The sequence below is a fragment of the Hemitrygon akajei genome, chromosome 5, assembly GCF_048418815.1.
Source record: "Hemitrygon akajei chromosome 5, sHemAka1.3, whole genome shotgun sequence".
NCBI classification, from domain to species: domain Eukaryota; kingdom Metazoa; phylum Chordata; class Chondrichthyes; order Myliobatiformes; family Dasyatidae; genus Hemitrygon; species Hemitrygon akajei.
This window is the reverse complement of record NC_133128.1, coordinates 101,811,622-101,836,708: the sequence shown is the minus strand read 5'-3', so window position 1 is coordinate 101,836,708 and position 25,087 is coordinate 101,811,622. Positions and strand designations below refer to the sequence as shown.

The 25,087-nt window shown below is 49.2% G+C and overlaps 1 protein-coding gene across 4 annotated transcripts in view; it reads right to left on the bottom strand.

The window, feature by feature from the left end:
* ppef1 (protein phosphatase, EF-hand calcium binding domain 1) overlaps positions 1-25,087 on the bottom strand; it is a 921,908-nt gene that overhangs the window by 618,349 nt on the left and 278,472 nt on the right. For 2 of the 4 annotated variants that reach the window (XM_073044604.1, XM_073044607.1), the window contains exons 3-5: positions 17,393-17,568; positions 16,109-16,223; positions 10,841-10,887 (exon numbers count right to left, since the gene is read on the bottom strand). In XM_073044604.1, the coding sequence (XP_072900705.1) occupies positions 10,841-10,887; positions 16,109-16,223; positions 17,393-17,568 (338 nt within the window). The remainder of the gene's footprint in view (positions 1-10,840; positions 10,888-16,108; positions 16,224-17,392; positions 17,569-25,087) is intronic. The other 2 variants (XM_073044605.1, XM_073044606.1) reach the window with 1 other exon arrangement.

Here is a 25,087-nt window from a genome sequence, read left to right as displayed (position 1 = left end):
CAGCTCTCCATCATCCCTTTGGACAATACTGTGCACAAGCGTACTCAGCCCAGCTCTCCATCGGCCCATTGGACAATACTGTGCACAAGCGTACTCAACCCAGCTCTCTATCGTCCCATTGGACAGTACTGTGCACAAGCGTACACAGCCCAGGGCTCTATCGTCCCATTGAACAGTTCCTTGCAGAAGCGTATTCAGTCCAGCTCTCCATCGTCCCATTGGACACTACTGTGCACAAGCATACACAGCCCAGGTCTCCATCGTCCCATTGGACAGTACTATGCACAAGCATACTCAGCACAGCTCTCCATCGTCCCATTGGACAGTACTGTGCACAAGCATACACAGCCCAGCTCTCCATCGTCCCATTGGACAGTACTGTGCACAAGCTTACTCAACCCGGCTCTCCATCGTCCCATTGGACAGTACTGTGCACAAGTATACTCAGCCCAGCTCTCCATCGTCGCATTGGACAGTACTGTGCACAAGCGTACTCAGCCCAGGTCTCTATCATCCCATTGGACAGTACTGTGCACAAGAGTAATCAGCCCAGCTCACTATCGTCCCATTGGACAGTACTGTGCACAAGCATACTCAGCCCAGCTCTCTATCATCCCATTGGACAGTACTGTGCACAAGCATACTCAGCCCAGCTCTCCATCGTCCCATTGGACAGTACTGTGCACAAGCATAATCAGCCCAGCTCTCCATCGTCCCATTGGACAGTACTGTGCACAAGCATACTCAGCCCAGGTCTCTACAGTCCCATTGGACAGTACTGTGCACCAGCATACTCAGCCCATCTCTCTATCGTCCCATTGGACAGTACTGTGCACAAGCGTACTCAGCCCAGCTCTCTATCATCCCATTGGACAGTACTGTGCACAAGCATACTCAGCCCAGCTCTCCATCGTCCCATTGGACAGTACTGTGCACAAGCATAATCAGCCCAGCTCTCCATCGTCCCATTGGACAGTACTGTGCACAAGCGTACACAGCCCAGGGCTCTATCGTCCCATTGAACAGTTCCTTGCAGAAGCGTACTCAGCCCAGCTCTCCATTGTCCCATTGGACAGTACTGTGCACAAGCGTTCTCAGCCCAGGTCTCTACAGTCCCATTGGACAGTACTGTGCACCAGCATACTCAGCCCATCTCTCTATCGTCCCATTGGACAGTACTGTGCACAAGCGTACTCAGCCCAGCTCACTATCGTCCCATTGGACAGTACAGTGCACAAGCGTTCTCAGCCCAGGTCTCTACAGTCCCATTGGACAGTACTGTGCACCAGCATACTCAGCCCATCTCTCCATTGTCCCATTGGACAGTACAGTGCAAAAGCGTACTCCGCCCAGGTCTCCATCGTCCCATTGGGCAGTACTGTGCACAAGCGTACTCAGCCCAGGTCTCTATCGTCCCATTGGACAGTACTGTGCACAAGCGTTCTCAGCCCAGGTCTCTACAGTCCCATTGGACAGTACTGTGCACCAGCATACTCAGCCCATCTCTCCATTGTCCCATTGGACAGTACAGTGCAAAAGCGTACTCCGCCCAGGTCTCCATCGTCCCATTGGGCAGTACTGTGCACAAGCGTACTCAGCCCAGGTCTCTATCGTCCCATTGGACAGTACAGTGCACAAGCGTTCTCAGCCCAGGTCTCTACAGTCCCATTGGACAGTACTGTGCACCAGCATACTCAGCCCATCTCTCCATTGTCCCATTGGACAGTACTGTGCACAAGCGTTCTCAGCCCAGGTCTCTACAGTCCCATTGGACAGTACTGTGCACCAGCATACTCAGCCCATCTCTCCATTGTCCCATTGGACAGTACTGTGCACAAGCGTACTCAGCCCAGGTCTCTATCGTCCCATTGGACAGTACTGTGCACATGCGTACTCAGCCCAGCTCTCCATCGTCCCATTGGACAGTACTGTGCACATGCGTACGCAACCCAGCTCTCTATAGTCCCATTGGACAGTACTGTGCACAAGCGTACTCAGCCCAGCTCTCCATCGGCCCATTGGACAATACTGTGCACAAGCGTACTCAACCCAGCTCTCTATCATCCCATTGGACAGTACTGTGCACAAGCATACTCAGCCCCGGTCTCCATCGTCCCATTGGACAGTACTGTGCACAAGCATACTCAGCCCAGCTCTCCATCGTCGCATTGGACAGTACTGTGCACAAGCGTTCTCAGCCCAGCTCTCCATCGTCCCATTGGACAGTACTGTGCACAAGCATACTCAGCCCAGCTCTCCATCGTCCCATTGGACAGTACTGTGCACAAGCGTTCTCAGCCCAGGTCTTTACAGTCCATTGGACAGTACTGTGCACAAGCATACTCAGCCCAGCTCTCCATCGTCTCATTGGACAGTACTGAGCAGAAGCATACTCTGCCCAGCTCTCCATCGTCCCATTGGACAGTACTGAGCAGAAGCATACTCTGCCCAGCTCTCCATCATTCCATTGGACAGTACTGTCCACAAGCATACTAGCCCAGCTCTCCATCGTCGCATTGAACAGTACTGTGCACAAGCGGACTCAGCCCAGGTCTCTATCATCCCATTGGACAGTACTGTGCACAAGAGTAATCAGCCCAGGTCTCCATCGTCCCATTGGACAGTACTGTGCACAAGCGTACTCAGACCAGCTCACTATCCTCCCAGTGGACAGTACTGTGCACAAGCGTACTCAGCCCAGCTCACTATCCTCCCATTGGACAGTACTGTGCACAAGCGTACTCAGCCCAGCTCTCTATCGTCCCATTGGACAGTACTGTGCACAAGCGTACTCAGCCCAGGTCTCTATCGTCCCATTGGACAGTACTGTGCACAAGCGTACTCAGCCCAGCTCACTATCGTCCCATTGGACAGTACAGTGCACAAGCGTACTCAGCCCAGGTCTCCATCGCCCCTTTGGACAGTACTGTGCACAAGCGTACTCAGCCCAGCTCACTATCCTCCCATTGGACAGACTGTACACAAGCGTACTCAGCCCAGTTCTCTATCGTCCCATTGGACAGTACTGTGCACAAGCGTACTCAGCCCAGGTCTCCATCGTCCCTTTGGACAATACTGTGCACAAGCGTACTCAGCCCAGGGCTCTATCGTCCCATTGGACAGTACTGTGCACAAGCGTACTCAGCCCAGGACTCTATCGCCCCTTTGGACAGTACTGTGCACAAGCGTACTCAGCCCAGCTCACTATCCGCCCATTGGACAGTACTGTGCACAAGCGTACTCAGCCCAGCTCTCTGTCGTCCCATTGGACAGTACTGTGCACAAGCGTACTCAGCCCAGGTCTCCATCGTCCCTTTGGACAATACTGTGCACAAGCGTTCTCAGCCCAGCTCTCTATAGTCCCATTGGACAGTACTGTGCACAAGCATACTCAACCGAGCTCTCTATCGTCAAATTGGACAGTACTGTGCACAAGCGTACTCAGCCCAGCTCTCCATCGTCCCTTTGGACAATACTGTGCACAAGCGTACTCAGCCCAGCTCTCCATCGGCCCATTGGACAATACTGTGCACAAGCGTACTCAGCCCAGCTCTCCATCGGCCCATTGGACAATACTGTGCACAAGCGTACTCAACCCAGCTCTCTATCGTCCCATTGGACAGTACTGTGCACAAGCGTACACAGCCCAGGGCTCTATCGTCCCATTGAACCGTTCCTTGCAGAAGCGTATTCAGTCCAGCTCTCCATCGTCCCATTGGACACTACTGTGCACAAGCATACACAGCCCAGTTCTCCATCGTCCCATTGGACAGTACTGTGCACAAGCATACTCAGCCCAGCTCTCCATCGTCCCATTGGACAGTACTGTGCACAAGCATACTCAGCCCAGCTCTCCATAGTCCCATTGGACAGTACTGTGCACAAGCGTTCTCAGACCAGGTCTCTACAGTCCCATTGGACAGTACTGTCCACAAGCATACTCAGCCCAGCTCTCTATCGTCCGATTGGACAGTACTGTCCACAAGCATACTCAGCCCAGCTCTCTATCGTCCGATTGGACAGTACTGTGCACAAGCATACTCAGCCCATCTCTCCATTGTCCCATTGGACAGTACAGTGCACAAGGATACTCAGCCCAGGACTCCATCGTCCCATTGGACAGTACTGTGCACAAGCATACTCAGCCCAGCTCTCCATCGTCCCATTGGACAGTACTGTGCACAAGCATACTCAGCCCAGCTCTCTATCGTCCGATTGGACAGTACTGTGCACAAGCATACTCAGTCCAGCTCTCCATCGTCCCATTGGACAGTACTGTGCACAAGCATACTCAGCCCAGCTCTCCATCGTCCCATTGGACAGTACTGTGCACAAGCGTACTCAACCCAGGTCTCTATAGTCCCATTGGACAGTACTGTGCACAAGCATACTCAGCCCAGGACTCCATCGTCCCATTGGACAGTACTGTGCACAAGCATACTCAGCCCAGCTCTCCATCATCCCATTGGACAGTATTGTGCACAAGCGTACTCAGCCCAGGTCTCTATCATCCCATTGGACAGTACTGTGCACAAGCATACTCAGCCCAGCTCTCCGTCATCCCATTGGACAGTACTGTGCACAAGCATACTCAGCCCAGCTCGCTATTGTCCCATTGGACAGTACTGTGCACAAGCGTACTCAGCCCATCTCTCCATCGTCCCATTGGACAGTACTGTGCACAAGCATACTCAGCCCAGGTCTCCATCGTCCCATTGGGCAGTACTGTGCACAAGCGTACTCAGCCCAGCTCACTATCGTCCCATTGGACAGTACAGTGCACAAGCGTTCTCAGCCCAGGTCTCTACAGTCCCATTGGACAGTACTGTGCACCAGCATACTCAGCCCATCTCTCCATTGTCCCATTGGACAGTACTGTGCACAAGCGTACTCAGCCCAGGTCTCCATCGTCCCATTGGACAGTACTGTGCACAAGCATACTCAGCCCAGCTCTCCATCATCCCATTGGACAGTATTGTGCACAAGCGTACTCAGCCCAGGTCTCTATCATCCCATTGGACAGTACTGTGCACAAGCATACTCAGCCCAGCTCTCCGTCATCCCATTGGACAGTACTGTGCACAAGCATACTCAGCCCAGCTCGCTATTGTCCCATTGGACAGTACTGTGCACAAGCGTACTCAGCCCATCTCTCCATCGTCCCATTGGACAGTACTGTGCACAAGCATACTCAGCCCAGGTCTCCATCGTCCCATTGGGCAGTACTGTGCACAAGCGTACTCAGCCCAGCTCACTATCGTCCCATTGGACAGTACAGTGCACAAGCGTTCTCAGCCCAGGTCTCTACAGTCCCATTGGACAGTACTGTGCACCAGCATACTCAGCCCATCTCTCCATTGTCCCATTGGACAGTACTGTGCACAAGCGTACTCAGCCCAGGTCTCCATCGTCCCATTGGACAGTACTGTGCACAAGCATACTCAGCCCAGCTCTCTATCGTCCGATTGGACAGTACTGTGCACAAGCATACTCAGCCCAGCTGTCCATCGTCCCATTGGACAGTACTGTGCACAAGCGTTCTCAGCCCAGCTCTCTATCGTCCGATTGGACAGTACTGTGCACAAGCATACTCAGCACAGCTCTCCATCGTCCCATTGGACAGTACTGTGCACAAGCATACTCAGCCCAGCTCTCTATCGTCCGATTGGACAGTACTGTGCACAAGCATACTCAGCACAGCTCTCCATCGTCCCATTGGACAGTACTGTGCACAAGCATACTCAGCCCAGCTCTCCATCGTCCCATTGGACAGTACTGTGCACAAGCGTACTCAGCCCAGGTCTCTATCATCCCATTGGACAGTACTGTACACAAGCATACTCAGTCCAGCTCTCCGTCGTCCCATTGGACAGTACTGTGCACAAGCATACTGAGCCCGGCTCGCCATTGTCCCATTGGACAGTACTGTGCACAAGCATACTCAGCCCAGCTCGCTATTGTCCCATTGGACAGTACTGTGCACAAGCATACTCAGCCCAGCTCGCTATCGTCCCATTGGACAGTACTGTGCACAAGCATACTCAGCCCAGGTCTCCATCGTCCCATTGGGCAGTACTGTGCACAAGCGTACTCAGCTCAGCTCACTATCGTCCCATTGGACAGTACAGTGCACAAGCCTTCTCAGCCCAGGTCTCTACAGTCCCATTGGACAGTACTGTGCACCAGCATACTCAGCCCATCTCTCCATTGTCCCATTGGACAGTACTGTGCACAAGCGTACTCAACCCAGCTCTCTATCGTCCCATTGGACAGTACTGTGCACAAGCGTACTCAGCCCAGGTCTCTATCATCCCATTGGACAGTACTGTGCACAAGCATACTCAGCCCAGGTCTCCATCGTCCCATTGGACAGTACTGTGCACAAGCGTACTCAGCCCAGCTCTCCATCGTCCCATTGGACAGTACTGTGCACAAGCGTTCTCAGCCCAGGTCTCTACAGTCCCATTGGACGGTACTGTGCACAAGCGTACTCAGCCCAGCTCTCCATCGGCCCATTGGACAATACTGTGCACAAGCGTACTCAGCCCAGCTCTCTATTGTCCCATTGGACAGTACTGTGCACCAGCATACTCAGCCCATCTCTCCATTGTCCCATTGGACAGTAGTGTGCACAAGCATACTCAGCCCAGGTCTCCATCGTCCCATTGAGCAGTACTGTGAACAAGCGTACTCAGCCCAGCTCACTATCGTCCCATTGGACAGTACAGTGCACAAGCGTTCTCAGCCCAGGTCTTTACAGTCCCATTGGACAGTACTGTGCACCAGCATACTCAGCCCATCTCTCCATTGTCCCATTGGACAGTACAGTGCACAAGCGTACTCAGCCCAGGTCTCCATCGTCCCATTGGGCAGTACTGTGCACAAGCGTACTCAGCCCAGGTCTCTATCGTCCCATTGGACAGTACTGTGCACAAGCGTACTCAGCCCAGCTCTCCATCGTCCCATTGGACAATACTGTGCACAAGCGTACTCAACCCAGCTCTCTATAGTCCCATTGGACAGTACTGTGCACAAGCGTACTCAGCCCAGCTCTCCATCGGCCCATTGGACAATACTGTGCACAAGCATACTCAACCCAGCTCTCTATCGTACCATTGGACAGTACTGTGTACAAGGATACTCAGCCCAGGACTCCATCCTCCCATTGGACAGTACTGTGCACAAGCATACTCAGCCCAGCTCTCCATCATCCCATTGGACAGTACTGTGCACAAGCGTACTCAGCCCAGGTCTCTATCATCCCATTGGACAGTACTGTGCACAAGCATACTCAGCCCAGCTCGCCATTGTCCCATTGGACAGTACTGTGCACAAGCATACTCAGCCCAGGTCTCCATTGTCCCATTGGACAGTACAGTGCACAAGCCTTCTCAGCCCAGCTCTCTATCGTCCCATTGGACAGTACTGTGCACAAGCGTTCTCAGCCCAGGTCTCTACAGTCCCATTGGACAGTACTGTGCACCAGCATACTCAGCCCATCTCTCCATTGTCCCATTGGACAGTACTGTGCACAAGCATACTCAGCCCAGCTCTCTATCGTCCCATTGGACAGTACTGTGCACAAGCATACTCAGCCCAGCTCTCCATCGTCCCATTGGACAGTACTGTGCACAAGCGTACTCAGCCCAGGTCTCTATCATCCCATTGGACAGTACTGTGCACAAGCATACTCAGCCCAGGTCTCCATCGTCCCATTGGACAGTACTGTGCACAAGCATACTCAGCCCAGCTCTCCATCGTCGCATTGGACAGTACTGTGCACAAGCGTTCTCAGCCCAGCTCTCCATCGTCCCATTGGACAGTACTGTGCACAAGCATACTCAGCCCAGCTCTCCATCGTCCCATTGGACAGTACTGTGCACAAGCGTACTCAGCCCAGCTCTCCATCGTCCCATTGGACAGTACTGTGCACAAGCGTTCTCAGCCCAGGTCTCTACAGTCCCATTGGACAGTACTGTGCACCAGCATACTCAGCCCAGGTCTCCATCGTCCCATTGAGCAGTACTGTGCACAAGCGTACTCAGCCCAGGTCTCTATCATCCCATTGGACAGTACTGTGCACAAGCGTACTCAGCCCAGCTCAGTATCGTCCCATTGGACAGTACAGTGCACAAGCGTTCTCAGCCCAGGTCTTTACAGTCCCATTGGACAGTACTGTGCACCAGCATACTCAGCCCATCTCTCCATTGTCCCATTGGACAGTACAGTGCACAAGCGTACTCAGCCCAGGTCTCCATCGTCCCATTGGGCAGTACTGTGCACAAGCGTACTCAGCCCAGGTCTCTATCGTCCCATTGGACAGTACTGTGCACAAGCGTACTCAGCCCAGCTCTCCATCGTCCCATTGGACAATACTGTGCACAAGCGTACTCAACCCAGCTCTCTATAGTCCCATTGGACAGTACTGTGCACAAGCGTACTCAGCCCAGCTCTCCATCGGCCCATTGGACAATACTGTGCACAAGCATACTCAACCCAGCTCTCTATCGTCCCATTGGACAGTACTGTGCACAAGCATACTCAGCCCAGCTCTCCATCGTCCCATTGGACAGTACTGTGCACAAGCGTACTCAGCCCAGGTCTCTATCATCCCATTGGACAGTACTGTGCACAAGCATACTCAGCCCAGGTCTCCATCGTCCCATTGGACAGTACTGTGCACAAGCATACTCAGCCCAGCTCTCCATCGTCGCATTGGACAGTACTGTGCACAAGCGTTCTCAGCCCAGCTCTCCATCGTCCCATTGGACAGTACTGTGCACAAGCATACTCAGTCCAGCTCTCCATCGTCCCATTGGACAGTACTGTGCACAAGCGTACTCAGCCCAGCTCTCCATCGTCCCATTGGACAGTACTGTGCACAAGCGTTCTCAGCCCAGGTCTCTACAGTCCCATTGGGCAGTACTGTGCACAAGCGTACTCAGCCCAGGTCTCTATTATCCCATTGGACAGTACTGTGCACAAGCGTACTCAGCCCAGCTCACTATCGTCCCATTGGACAGTACAGTGCACAAGCGTTCTCAGCCCAGGTCTCTACAGTCCCATTGGACGGTACTGTGCACCAGCATACTCAGCCCATCTCTCCATTGTCCCATTGGACAGTACAGTGCACAAGCGTACTCAGCCCAGGTCTCCATCGTCCCATTGGGCAGTACTGTGCACAAGCGTACTCAGCCCAGGTCTCTATCGTCCCATTGGACAGTACTGTGCACAAGCGTTCTCAGCCCAGGTCTCTACAGTCCCATTGGACAGTACTGTGCACCAGCATACTCAGCCCATCTCTCCATTGTCCCATTGGACAGTACAGTGCACAAGCGTACTCAGCCCAGGTCTCCATCGTCCCATTGGGCAGTACTGTGCACAAGCGTACTCAGCCCAGGTCTCTATCGTCCCTTTGGACAGTACTGTGCACAAGCGTACTCAGCCCATCTCACTATCGTCCCATTGGACAGTACAGTGCACAAGCGTACTCAGCCCAGGTCTCTGTCTTCGCATTCGACAGTACTGTGCACAAGCGTACTCAGCCCAGCTCACTATCCTCCCATTGGACAGTACTGTGCACAAGTGTTCTCAGCCCAGCTCTCCATCGTCCCATTGGACAGTACTGTGCACAAGTGTACTCAGCCCAGCTCTCCATCGGCCCATTGGACAATACTGTGCACAAGCGTACTCAACCCAGCTCTCTATCGTCCCATTGGACAGTACTGTGCACAAGCATACTCAGCCCAGCTCTCCATCGTCCCATTGGACAGTACTGTGCACAAGCGTACTCAGCCCAGGTCTCTATCATCCCATTGGACAGTACTTTGCACAAGCATACACAGCCCAGTTCTCCATCGTCCCATTGGACAATACTGTGCCATGCCTACTCAGCCCAGCTCTCCATCGTCCCATTGGACAGTACAGTGCACAAGCGTACTCAGCCCAGCTCTCCATCGTCCCATTGGACAGTACTGTGCACAAGCATCTCAGCCCAGCTCGCCATCGTCCCATTGGACAGTACTGTGCACAAGCGTTCTCAGCACAGCTCACCATCGTCCCATTGGACAGTCCTGTGCACAAGCGTTCTCAGCCCAGCTCGCCATCGTCCCATTGGCAGGAGATAAGGTATTGCTCCATCGACCTGCGTGTGGCCTCATCTTGACGCTAGAGGAGGCCATGGACAGACATATCAGAGTGGGAGTGGTCTGTGGAATTGAAGTGTGTGGCCACAGGGAGATACTTCATCCCTCCCCCCACTTCTTATCCCCCCTCGACCATCCCATGTTACTTCACTCCTGATGAAGAAACGTCGTCACTACCTCTTCCCATAGATGCTCCCTGGCCTCCTGAGTTCTGCCAACATTTTGTGTTTTTATTTCTCCTGTTGCACCCTTGCCAGGGGGCACTGAGTTGCCCTCAGTGGTATAGTTAGAGAAAAGAGAATGAGTTACTCTCCTTTTGTTCTGGGGTGGCAGAAGGTAACATTGTAAAGGTATTTGAATAAGTACATAAATAGCAAAAGTTAAAAGACACTTGGAGAAACAAATTTGAGAGGAATAGGGGCCAAATGTGAGCAATGGAACCAGCATAGTTGAACCTCTTGGTCAGCAGGGTGAGTTGGGCCTGTTTCGTGTTGTTTTAATCTACAATAACCCCATGACTCTAAAATACAATTCCATTACTGGTTTTGAAACTGTACTTCAGTAACAATGATAGTTGAAGTGTTTTGGAATATTGATCTTTCTGAAATATTAATGCTAACTAATTAAATCTCCAGCACATTTTCCTTAGACTGAGATGCACAGTTAAACATGTAAGAGTGTGTTGCCTTCCTTACCTTGTAGAATATTAGGAGCAGGTCATCTAGCTTCCCATGTAAATCTCCTGAAAGACATGAGAAAGCATTAATATTCTCCAAGTTCCGTACCAAGCAAAGTGCTTGAGTTATTTATTTATTTAGTGATACAGTGTGGAATAGGCCCTTCTGACTTACTGAGCCACATGAGCCAGCAACCCACTGATTTAACCCTGGCCTAATCACAGGATAATTTACAATGACCAATTAACCTGCTAACCAGTACGTCTTGGGACTGTGGGAGGAAACCAGAGCACCCAAAGGAAACCCACATGCACAGGGGAAGGAACAAACAGACTTGCTTACAGAGGGTGCCAGAATTGACACCAAGCTGTAAGAGTGTCACGCGGACCACTTTGCTACTGTGGTACCCCAAGGTGTTCTGTTTTCATCACAATCACAAAATGAACTGTCAGATCATGGTAGAGTCATGGAACACTACAACACAGAAACAGACTCTTCGGCCCAAGCAGTCCATGCCAAACTATTATTCTGCCTAGTCCCATCAAGTTGCACCTGGACCACGGTCCTCCATGCCCTCCCATCCATCTAACCCAACTTCCCAGAACCCGCATCCACCTCTTCTGCTGGCAGCTCGTTCCACACTCTCACCACCCTCTGAGTGAAGAAGTTCCCCCTCATGTTCCCCTTAAACATTCAACTTCCACCACTAACCCATGACCTCTAGTTCTAGCCTCACTCAACCTCAGTGTAAAAAACCTGCTTGCATTTACCCTATCTATACCTCTCATAATTTTGTACACCTCTATCAAATTTCCCCTCATTCTCCGAATAGTCCTAACCTATTCAACTTTTCCCTTATAACTCAGATCCTCAACTCCCAGCAATGTCCTTATAAATTTTCCCTGCACTCTTTCAATCTTATTGATAATTTTCCTGTAGGTAGTTGACCAGAACTGCATGCAATGCTCCAAATTAGGCCTCACCAGTATTGTCAACAACTTCATTTTAATATTCCAACTCCAAACTCCAGGACTTGATATTTTAATTTATGTGCTAAATGTGCCAAAGTTCTTTTTTATGACCCTATCTACCTATGATGCCACTTTCAAGGATTATGGATCTGTATTTCCCTATCTGTTCTACTGCACTCATCAGTGCCCTACCATTCAGTGTGTGGCCTATCCTGGCTTATCCTCACAAAGTGTAACAAATCACACTAGTCTGCGGAAATTCCATCTGCCATTTTTAGCTCATTTTTCCAGCTAGTCCATATCCTGCTGCAAGCCATGAAAGTCTCACTCACTGTTCATTGCGCCCCCCCCCCCCCCAAATCTTGGTGTCATCCGCAAATCTGGTGATCTAATTTGCCACATTATCATCTAGATCGTTGATATAGATGACAAACAACAATGGACCCAACACTGACGCCTGCGACACTTCATTAGTCACAGGCCTCCAGTCAGAAATGCAACCACTCTCTTGCTTCTCCCATGAAGCCAATGTCTAATCTAATTACCACCTCCCTGAATGCCACATGACTGAATCTTTTTGACCAACCTGTCAAATGCCTTGCCAAAGTCCATGTAGACTACATCTATTCTCTTTCCTTCATCAACACTCCTGATAACTTCTTCAAAAAATTCTGTAAAATTGATTAGACATGGCCTACCACACACAAAGCCACGTTGACTATCCTATCAGTCCCTGTCCATCCAAATAATTATATAACAGTCCCTTAGAATACCTTCCAATAACTTGCTTACTACTGATGTCAGGGTCACTGGCCCATAATTTCCTGGCTTACTCTTAGTGCCTTTCTTAAACAACGGGACTACATTAGCTATCCTCCAGTTCTCTGGCACTTTATCCATGCCTAAGGATTTTTAAATATCTTTGCTAGGTCCTTGCAATTTCTGCACAAGTCTCCCACAGGGTCTGAGGGAACATCCTGTCAGGCCCTGAGGAGTTATCCACCCTAATCTGCCTCAAGAAAGCAAATACCTTCTCCTCTACAATCCCAGTGCAATACACAACTTCACTGCTGTTTTGCCTCAATTCTATAGACTCTGTGCCCATCTCCTGAGTAAATACAGATGCAAAAAAGATCCATTTAAGATCTTTCCTTTGCCTTTTGGCTCCATGTATAAGTGACCATGCTGATCATCAAGAGGACAAAATGTATTCTTTGCTATCCTTTTGCTTTCAATATATCTGCAGAAGCCCTTGGGAATTCTCCTTCTTCTTGTCTGTTAGAGTAACCCCGTGCCTCGTCTTAGCTCCCCCTGATTTCCCTTTTAAGTGTTCTCTTGCATTTCTTATACTCATCAAGTACCTTATTTGATCCTTGTTGCCTAAACCAGCTATGCACCTCATTCATCTTCTTAACCAGAGCCTCAATATCTCTCAAAAACCAAGGTTCCTTAAACCTGTTATCCTTGCTTCTTATTCTGACAGGAACATACGCACTCTGTACTCTCAGAACTTCACTTCTGAAGGCCTCCCACTTAGCAAGCACACTTTCACCAGGAAACAGCATGTCTGAATCCACACTTTACGAGATCATTTCTGATACCATCAAAACTGTCCCTTCTTCAATTTAGAATCTCAACCTGATGACCAAACCTCTCCCTCTCCATAATTATCTTGAAACTAATGGTATTTGTTTTCTAGGTCTAAAGTGTTGTCCTATCAAACTCTGTCACCTGGCCTGATTTGCTCCCTAATAAGAGATTGTGTGTCACTCTCTCTCTAGTTGAGACTGCTATGTACCGATTAAGGAAACTTTCCTGAACACATTTGACAAACTCTATTGCATCCAGCCATTTTACAGCATGGGAATTGCAGTCAATATGTGGAAAATTAAAATCACCTACTAATACAACCTTTCTTCTCTAAGTCCCATTCAATATTGAGTCTTCTATAATATAATCTCATTAAAGTGATCATCCCTTTCTTGGTCATCAGTTCACCCACATAGCCTCAGTAGATGAGCTCTTCAGTCTGTCCTGCCTGAGCAGTGCTATGACATTTTCCTTGACTAGTGATGTATCACTCCCCTTTCCTACAATACTCATCATATTGAAAAGATCTCAACTCAGACAGAACATCATGTTCAACATTTCCATTCCTGCCTTCTCTGCTCTCGGCCTGGAATTCTGGCATACCTAGTTTAAAATCCCTGGTGCTCAAGTAACTTTCTGGAGAGATTGTCCCTGTGAAGCTGGAAAGGTATAGGTTGTAAGATGGAGTTTAATGCTGATTAGTGTGAGGTGCTATATTTTGGTAGGAATAATCCAAATAGGACATACATGGTAAATGGTAGGGCATTGAAGAATGCAGTAGAACACAGTGATCTAGGAATAATGGTGCATAGTTCCCTGAAGGTGGAATCTCATGTGAATAGGGTGGTGAAGAAAGCTTTTGGTATGCTGGACTTTATAAATCAGAGCATTGAGTATAGGAGTTGGGATGTAATGTTAAAATTGTACAAGGCATTGGTAAGGCCAAATATGGAGTATTGTGTACAGTTCTGGTCACTGAATTATAGGAAAGATATCAACAAAATAGAGAGAGTACAGAGAAGATTTACTAGAATGTTACCTGGGTTTCAGAACCTAAGTTACAGGGAAAGGCTGAACAAGTTAGGTCTTTATTCTTTGGAGCGTAGAAGGTTGAGGGGGGACTTGATAGAGGTATTTAAAATAATGAGGGGGATAGATCGAGTTGATGTGGATAGGCTTTTTCCATTGAGAGTAGGGGAGATTCAAACAAGAGAACATGATTTGAGAGTTACAGGGGAAAAGTTTAAGGGTAACATGAGGGGGAATTTCTTCACTCAGAGAGTGGTTGCTGTGTGGAATGAGCTTCCAGTAGAAGTGGTAGAGGCAGGTTCAGTATTGTCATTTAAAGTAAAATTAGATAGGTATATGGACAGGAAAGGAATGGAGGGTTATGGGCTGAGTGTGGGTCAGTGGGACTAGGTGAGTGTAAGCGTCGGCATGGACTAGAAGGGCCGAGATGGTCTGTTTCCATGCTGTAATTGTTATATGGTTATATGGTTATGTATCTCTGCTGTTGAAAAGGGTGGGGGGGGGGAATGAACAAGAACTTGTAGGCAAGTTTACTAACAACAGCAAGCAGATATCTATTATTATGTTGGTAGCAAGATTTTATGGAAGCATAGTTATGATTCCCAGATCTATAAAAGTAATTGAAGATGTAACAAGTGGGTATAGCATGTTTGCATTTTAGAACACATTCTTTTGAATACGACTTTAATATCTGTGGAGAAAATCAGGATTTATAGGGCTTGGGATAATAACTTAGCATGGACAGAGATCTATTAAGTGTACAGAAAGCACAGTAGGGATATATTTATGGGATGGCTGACTGTAAACTGTGGAATGGCACATGGATAAACATTTATATATATGATAAAGTTTACATGTAAGGCTTAGGGACAGGGCAAGAAAATGACAACCGTAAGAAGTGTGAAACTCACCACTTGGATGGGAAAAAAGAAGTGGCATATTTTCTTGAAAAGCTGAGAGACTGGTAATCCCCACAGTCAGAGGGATTTGCAAATAGGTCAAAGTCAAGGTCAGGCAATTGGGAAGATGATTGAAAAGCCTGGATTCAAATTCTATGCTGTGTTTTCTGTACACTGTTTTCCTATTCACAGCTCCGTCACGCATACAAAAGGACAATGTAAATTCAGAAGGGTGGCCTGTGCCCAGATTGGAATGCCTAATGGGTTCTAGATGGAGATTAAAATTAATATTAAAGATTCACTTTATTTGTCACAAGTACATCAAAACATCAAAGCATAGAGTGAAATGTGTCATTTACATCAATGGCCATTGTAGTCTGAGGATGTGCTGGGCTGGCCCAACAGTGTCACCATGTTTCTAGCATCAATGTAGCTTTCCCGCAACTTACTAACCCTCACCTGTACATCTTTGGAGGGTGGGAGGAAACCAGAACAGATGGAGAAAACTGCGTGGTCACGGGGAGAACATAAACACTCTTTACAGGCAGCAGTGAGAATCTTTCAATGTTCTCTCTTTTATTATTTCCCAAATAACTCGACAAACCATCTTGGCTGTCGAAACAGCTCATTGATGCTCTTTGGACTACTTTGACTTACTCAAAAATAAGGATAGTTTGCTTGTCACCAGAGGGCCTTACAATACTCCCTCACAGATACACGGTGAGATGTAAGATTCAGCGTAAAATCGATGGAATCATCTCTTTGTAACAATGAGAAACAGAGGTAACATTTCCTACCACAGACTGTTATATCCTTGGAGTAATGGGTTGAAAGGTGGATGATGTTTGGCATTTTTTTCACAATTTTCTTGGTCTCTTGCAGGAGCTGAAGCACGTACAAGCTGTGAAGCTGCTATAACGGCATAAAAACATCAATGTTACAGGCAAGTGCAGAACCAAGGAACTATACAAACTGTGATGTTGCACTAATTACCCTTTCAGTTTTGTATCCAGGGATCCATAAAATTACAGAAGTTAGAAAATTAGAATTCAGTATTTAAAAGTAGATCCAAACAATTTATCGCCAACCCGATAGATCAACGTGTCCTTCCCATTCTTAATTCACACCCCTCAAATAATCCAGTAAAGGCTCTCTCACTAACATTTGGGGACATGCAGTGTTAGAAAGCCTGTCCTAAAGTGATCAGCGCCAGAAGGCACACACTTTCAAAATCATATCTCGAACCAACATCCCAGACTTGAGGAACTGTGGCATACGATGGGGACAGAGTGAGCCTTGGAGGTCCTGAACATCGACTGGACCCCACGTGGCAGTAGGTCAATTACAGTTTAGGAAACCTCCTCCTGTCGCTCATCATTTTGCATGTAAATCAGCTGCAGAATTCTTGACATTAGAAAGATATCTATATTGCTGTACTTCTAACAAGAATATAAAAGGTAGCTTATGAGTGCAAATCTTTATATTTTGAAATGGCAGAGGTTCAGAATAGGTCACAGCTTAAAAATAGGCTATCATGAGGATAACCTTCTGGCCTGGCATATCTCATGATCTGTCATTCCTATCAAACCAACCCTGGTTCAATCAACAATGTAGAAGAACACTGGGGTATTGATTTCTGTAGTTAGCCGCTCTTACCAAGAGAGTAAAAGACCTTACATTTACATGCAGGGACAACTGATTATGTTTAATTTCTGTAGTGGATTAGTCTGGTTGCTGGCCCTTTCACTCAGACTCATGGAGAGACCCTAACAGCTTTTCTGTTTATTCACCCTTGCAAAGTTGCATCAGCAATGTCAACCACTACTCAGGACCAGCAGTGCATATGACAGTGTCTGTCATACACAGGTGCCAGAGATGTGGAACTGCAGAGTCTGTGTCAGTCATGTTCAGGGGTGGCTGAGTGCTATCATTAAATTGCATAGCACATCAAACATATGAAACGTGCAGTGGCTTTTCCAGGCTAGTCTTTGCTCAGTAAGTCACCACAGGCATGTGCAATTGATATTCACGGCACCAGAGGCTCTTATCCTGAATCTTTGTATAATGCTACATTAACTCACTTTCCGCTGCTTGAATGCTTTAAGCAATACAGTGGCATCAAAAGCTGTAAGGGGAAAAGAAAGTCGTGGTCCTGAGTAGTAACTGGGAACTTTGGTACTTAAATCTCCCAGCATGTGGTCAGACTCTGTACTGTCACACAATTCTCCTGATGGATTCAATAACTGGGAAAACAAGCCTGGAATAAGAAAAAAATACGTGTTACCAACAGCAGGTGTAGATCAATAATTTAATTTATGTGGCCAATAAACTGATTGCATTTCTCCTCATCTGTAGTGCACTGTTTCTGGAAATTATTTGCACTCAGCAGTATCTGTTAGCGAACTGCATGGATCAACAGCAGAGACTTGTGCAAAGGATTCTGCAGCCTTTACTATTTGTCTGATCAAGGTGTAGATTTTTACACCATTCCTTACTCTGAGGACCAACCCACTCTAGGGCACTTAGTCTTTTTACCAGTTATGTTGTCAAAATGATCAAACATCAATAATTATTGTCAAAGTCAAGTTTCTTGTCATATGCGCAAGTACGAGTATGCAGGCTACTGTACCTCCAGCCTGAGGGCAGAATTGAGAAGTGGACATGGTAGGTAAAAGGTACAATGGAAATCTCACTTGTAGGGACAAGGCAACACATATAAAAATGTAAATTAAATATAAGTAATAAACAATTTGACAAGAATGAGCAAATCTAGAACAAAAATGTCCCACTCAGGGCAATCAGACCAAAGGCAACACAGAAGTCATGCAGCTAGTTTGTTATTTGCTGCACGTGGTAAACTTCAGCTCACAGGAATTTAATAGGCTGCAGAGAGTGGTGGAATATGAGAGGCCACAGGGAGTGTGGGACTATGAGAGGCCGCAGAGAGTGGTGGACTATGAGAGGATGCAGAGAGTGGTGGACTATGAGAGGCCGCAGAGAGTGGTGGACTATAAGAGGATGCAGAGAGTGATGGACTATGAGAGGATGCAGAGAGTGGTGGACTATGAGAGGCCGCAGAGAGTGGTGGACTATGAGAGGCTGCAGAGAGTGGTGGAATATGAGAGGCCACAGGGAGTGTGGGACTATGAGAGGCCGCAGAGAGTGGTGGACTATGAGAAGATGCAGAGAGTGGTGGACTATGAGAGGATGCAGAGAGTGGTGGACTATGAGAGGCCGCAGAGAGTGGTGGACTATGAGAGGATGCAGAGAGTGGTGGACTATGAGAGGATGCAGAGAGTGGTGGACTATGAGAGGCCGCAGAGAGTGGTGGACTATGAGAGGATGCAGAGAGTGATGGACTATGAGAGGCCGCAGAGAGTGATGGACTATGAGATGATGCAGGAAGTGATGGACTACAGGAGACTGCAGAGAGTGGTGAACTATGAGAGGCCGCAGAGAGTGATGGACTATGAGAGGATGCAGAGAGGGGTGGACTATGAGAGGATGCAGAGAGTCGTGGACTATGAGAGGCCGCAGAGAGTGGTGGACTATGAGAGGATGCAGAGAGGGGTGGACTATGAGAGGCTGCAGAGAGTGATGGACTATGAGAGGATGCAGAGAGTGATGGACTATGAGAGGCCGCAGAGAGTGGTGGACAATGAGAGGATGCAGAGAGTGGTGGACTATGAGAGGATGCAGAGAGTGTGGGACTATGAGAGGATGTAGAGAGTGGTGGACTATGAGAGGCCGCAGAGAGTCGTGGACTATGAGAGGATGCAGAGAGTGATGGACTATGAGAGGATGCAGAGAGTGGTGGACTATGAGAGGCCGCAGAGAGTGGTGGACTATGAGAGGCCGCAGAGAGTGGTGGACTATGAGAGGATGCAGAGAGTGTGGGACTATGAGAGGATGCAGAGAGAGGTGGACTATGAGAGGATGCAGAGAGTGATGGAATATGAGAGGCCGCAGAGAGTGATGGACTATGAGAGGATACAGAGAGTGATGGACTATGAGAGGATGCAGAGAGTGATGGACTATGAGAGGATGCAGAGAGTGGTGGACTATGAGAGGATGCAGAGAGTGGTGGACTATGAGAGGATGCAGAGAGTGGGGGACTATGAGAGGATGCAGAGAGTGTGATGGACTATGAGAGGATGCAGAGAGTGATGGACTATGAGAGGATGCAGAGAGCGTGGGACTATGAGAGGATGCAGAGAGTGATGGACTATGAGAGGATGCAGAGAGTGGTGGACTATGAGAGGCCGCAGAGAGTGGTGGACAATGAGAGGCCGCAGAGAGTGGTGGACTATGAGAGGATGCAGAGAGTGGGGGACTATGAGAGGATGCAGAGAGTGATGGAGTATGAGAGGATGCAGAGAGTGGTGGACAATGAGAGGCCGCAGAGAGTGATCGACTATGAGAGGATGCAGAGAGTGGTGGACTATGAGAGGATGCAGAGTGTGATGGACTATGAGAGGATGCAGAGAGTGGGGGACTATGAGAGGATGCAGAGAGTGATGGACTATGAGAGGATGCAGAGAGTGGTGGACTATGAGAGGATGCAGAGAGTCGTGGACTATGAGAGGATGCAGAGAGTGGGGGACTATGAGAGGATGCAGAGAGTGATGGACTATGAGAGGATGCAGAGAGTGATGGACTATGAGAGGCCACATAGAGTGGGGGACTATGAGAGGATGCAGAGAGAGGTGGACTATGAGAGGCCGCAGAGAGTCGTGGACTATGAGAGGATGCAGAGAGTGATGGACAATGAGAGGATGCAGAATGATGGACTATGAGAGGATGCAGAGAGTGGTGGAGTATGTAATGGATGCAGAGAGTGGTGGACTATGAGAGGATGCAGAGAGTGGTGGACTATGAGAGGATGCAGAGAGTGATGGACTATGAGAGGCTGCAGAGAGTGGGGACAATGAGAGGCAGCAGAGAGTGGTGGACTATGAGAGGATGCAGAGAGTGGGGGACTATGAGAGGATGCAGAGAGTGGTGGACTATGAGAGGATGCAGAGAGTGGTGGAGTATGAGAGGATGCAGAGAGTGGGGGACTATGAGAATATGCAGAGAGTGGAGACAATGAGAGGCCGCAGAGAGTGGTGGACTATGAGAGGATGCAGAGTGGTGGACTATGAGAATATGCAGACAGTGGGGACAATGAGAGGATACAAATGGTGGGGGACTATGAGAGGCCGCAGAGAGTGGTGGACTATGAGAGGATGCAGAGAGTGGGGGATGATGAGAGGCCGCAGAGAGTGGTGGACTATGAGAGGATGCAGAGAGTGGGGGATGATGAGAGGCCGCAGAGAGTGGTGGACTATGAGAGGATGCAGAGAGTGGTGGACTATGAGAGGATGCAGAGAGTGGTGGACAATGAGAGGATACAAATGGTGGGGGACTATGAGAGGCCGCAGAGAGTAGTGGACTATGAAAGACCGCAGAGATTGATGGACTATGAGAGGATGCAGAGAGTGGGGGATAATGAGAGGCCGCAGAGAGTGGTGGACTATGAGAGGATGCAGAGAGCGTGGGACTATGAGAGGATGCAGAGAGTGATGGACTATGAGAGGATGCAGAGAGTGGTGGACTATGAGAGGCCGCAGAGAGTGGTGGACAATGAGAGGCCGCAGAGAGTGGTGGACTATGAGAGGATGCAGAGTGAGGGGGACTGTGAGAGGATGCAGAGAGTGATGGACTATGAGAGGATGCAGAGAGTGGTGGAGTATGAGAGGGTGCAGAGAGTGGTGGACTATGAGAGGATGCAGAGTGTGATGGACTATGAGAGGATGCAGAGAGTGGGGGACTATGAGAGGATGCAGAGAGTGATGGACTATGAGAGGATGCAGAGACTGGTGGACTATGAGAGGATGCAGAGAGTGATGGACTATGAGAGGATGCAGAGAGTCGTGGACTATGAGAGGATGCAGAGAGTGATGGACTATGAGAGGATGCAGAGAGGTGGGACTATGAGAGGATGCAGAGAGTGATGGACTATGAGAGGATGCAGAGAGTGGTGGACTATGAGAGGCCGCAGAGAGTGGTGTACAATGAGAGGCCGCAGAGAGTGGTGGACTATGAGAGGATGCAGAGAGTGGGGGACTATGAGAGGATGCAGAGAGTGATGGAGTATGAGAGGATGCAGAGAGTGGTGGACAATGAGAGGCCGCAGAGAGAGATCGACTATGAGAGGATGCAGAGAGTGGTGGACTATGAGAGGATGCAGAGAGCGTGGGACTATGAGAGGAAGCAGAGAGTGATGGACTATGAGAGGATTCAGAGAGTGGTGGACTATGAGAGGCCGCAGAGAGTGGTGGACAATGAGAGGCCGCAGAGAGCGGTGGACTATGAGAGAATGCAGAGAGAGGGGGACTATGAGAGGATGCAGAGAGTGATGGAGTATGAGAGGATGCAGAGAGTGGTGGACAATGAGAGGCCGCAGAGCGTGATCAACTATGAGAGGATGCAGAGAGTGGTGGACTATGAGAGGATGCAGAGTGTGATGGACTATGAGAGGATGCAGAGAGTGGGGGACTATGAGAGGATGCAGAGAGTGATGGACTATGAGAGGATGCAGAGAGTGGTGGACTATTAGAGGATGCAGAGAGTGATGGACTATGAGAGGATGCAGAGAGTCGTGGACTATGAGAGGATGCAGAGAGTGATGGACTATGAGAGGATGCAGAGAGTGATGGACTATGAGAGGATGCAGAGAGCATGCGACTATGAGAGGATGCAGAGAGTAGTGGACTATGAGAGGATGCACAGAGTGGTGGACTATGAGAGGATGTAGAAAGTGGGGGACTATGAGAGGATGCAGAGAGTGATGGACTATGAGAGGATGCAAAGAGTGATGGACTATGAGAGGCTGCAGAGAATGACGGACTACAGGAGTCTGCGGAGAGTGGTGGACTATGAGAGGATGCAGAGAGTGGGGGACTATGAGAGGATGCAGAGAGTGGTGGACTATGAGAGGATGCAGAGAGTGATGGACTATGAGAGGATGCAGAGAGTGATGGACAATGAGAGGATGCAGAGAGTGGGGGACTATGAGAGGATGCAGAGAGTGGTGAACTATGAGAGGATGCAGAGAGTGTGGGACTATGAGAGGATGCAGAGAGTGGTGGACTATGAGAGGATGCAGAGAGTGGGGGACTATGAGAGGATGCAGAGAGTGATGGTCAATGAGAGGATGCAGAATGATGGACTATGAGAGGATGCAGAGAGTGGTGGAGTATGAGAGGATGCAGAGAGTGATGGACTATGAGAGGCCGCAGAGAGTGGTGGACTATGAGAGTATGCAGAGAGTGATGGAGTATGAGAGGATGCAGAGAGTGGTGGACTATGAGAGGATGCAGAGTGTGATGGACTATGAGAGGATGCAGAGAGTCGTGGACTATGAGAGGATGCAGAGAGTGATGGACTATGAGAGGATGCAGAGAGCGGTGGACGATGAGAAGATGCAGAGAGTAGTGGACTACAGAAGTCTGCAGAGAATGGTGGACTATCAGAGGATGCAGAGAGTGGTGGTCTATGAGAGGATGCACAGAGTGGTGGACTATGAGAGGATGTAGAAAGTGGGGGACTATGAGAGGATGCAGAGAGTGATGGACTATGAGAGGATGCAAAGAGTGATGGACTATGAGAGGCTGCAGAGAATGACGGACTACAGGAGTCTGCGGAGAGTGGTGGACTATGAGAGGATGCAGAGAGTGGGGGACTATGAGAGGATGCAGAGAGTGGTGGACTATGAGAGGATGCAGAGAGTGATGGACTATGAGAGGATGCAGAGAGTGATGGACAATGAGAGGATGCAGAAAGTGGGGGACTATGAGAGGATGCAGAGAGTGGTGAACTATGAGAGGATGCAGAGAGTGTGGGACTATGAGAGGAAGCAGAGAGTGGTGGACTATGAGAGGATGCAGAGAGTGGGGGACTATGAGAGGATGCAGAGAGTGATGGACAATGAGAGGATGCAGAATGATGGACTATGAGAGGATGCAGAGAGTGGTGGAGTATGAGAGGATGCAGAGAGTGATGGACTATGAGAGGCTGCAGAGAGTGATGGACTATGAGAGGATGCAGAGAGTGGGGAACTATGAGAGTATGCAGAGAGTGATGGACTATGAGAGGATGCAGAGAGTGCTGGACTATGAGAGTCTGCAGAGAGTGGTGGACTATGAGAGGATGCAGAGAGTGATGGACTATGAGAGGATGCAGACAGTGGTGGACTATGAGAGGCTGCAGAGAGTGGTGGAATATGAGAGGATGCAGAGAGTGGTGGACTATGACAGGATGCAGAGAGTGGTGGACTATGAGAGGATGCAGAGAGTGGAGGACTATGACAGGATGCAGAGAGTGATGGACTATGAGAGGATGCAGAGAGTGATGGACTATGAGAGGATGCAGAGAGTCGTGGACTATGAGAGAATGCAGAGTGTGATGGACTATGAGAGGATGCAGAGAGTCGTGGACTATGAGAGGATGCAGAGAGTGATGGACTATGAGAGGATGCAGAGAGTGGTGGACGATGAGAAGATGCAGAGAGTAGTGGACTACAGAAGTCTGCAGAGAATGGTGGACTATCAGAGGATGCAGAGAGTGGTGGTCTATGAGAGGATGCACAGAGTGGTGGACTATGAGAGGATGTAGAAAGTGGGGGACTATGAGAGGATGCAGAGAGTGATGGACTATGAGAGGATGCAAAGAGTGATGGACTATGAGAGGCTGCAGAGAATGACGGACTACAGGAGTCTGCGGAGAGTGGTGGACTATGAGAGGATGCAGAGAGTGGGGGACTATGAGAGGATGCAGAGAGTGGTGGACTATGAGAGGCCGCAGAGAGTGATCGACTATGAGAGGATGCAGAGAGTGGTGGACTATGAGAGGATGCAGAGTGTGATGGACTATGAGAGGATGCAGAGAGTCGTGGACTATGAGAGGATGCAGAGAGTGATGGACTATGAGAGGATGCAGAGAGTGGTGGACGATGAGAAGATGCAGAGAGTAGTGGACTACAGAAGTCTGCAGAGAATGGTGGACTATCAGAGGATGCAGAGAGTGGTGGTCTATGAGAGGATGCACAGAGTGATGGACTATGAGAGGCTGCAGAGAATGACGGACTACAGGAGTCTCCGGAGAGTGGTGGACTATGAGAGGATGCAGAGAGTGGGGGACTATGAGAGGATGCAGAGAGTGGTGGACTATGAGAGGATGCAGAGAGTGGTGGACTATGAGAGGATGCAGAGAGTGGTGGACTATGAGAGGCCGCAGAGAGTGGTGGACTATGAGAGGATGCAGAGAGTGGTGGACTATGAGAGGATGCAGAGAGTGGTGGACTATGAGAGGCCGCAGAGAGTGGTGGACTATGAGAGGATGCAGAGAGTGATGGATTATGAGAGGCCGCAGAGAGTGATGGACTATGAGATGATGCAGGAAGTGATGGACTACAGGAGACTGCAGAGAGTGGTGGACTATGAGAGGCCGCAGAGAGTGGTGGACTATGAGAGGCCGCAGAGAGTGGTGGACTATGAGAGGCCGCAGAGAGTGGTGGACTATGAGAGGATGCAGAGAGTGGTGCACTATGAGAGGCCGCAGAGAGTGGTGGACTATGAGAGGCCGCAGAGAGTGGTGGACTATGAGAGGATGCAGAGAGTGTGGGACTATGAGAGGCCGCAGACAGTGGTGGACTATGAGAGGCCGCAGAGAGTGGTGGACTATGAGAGGCCGCAGAGAGTGGTGGACTATGAGAGGCCGCAGAGAGTGGTGGA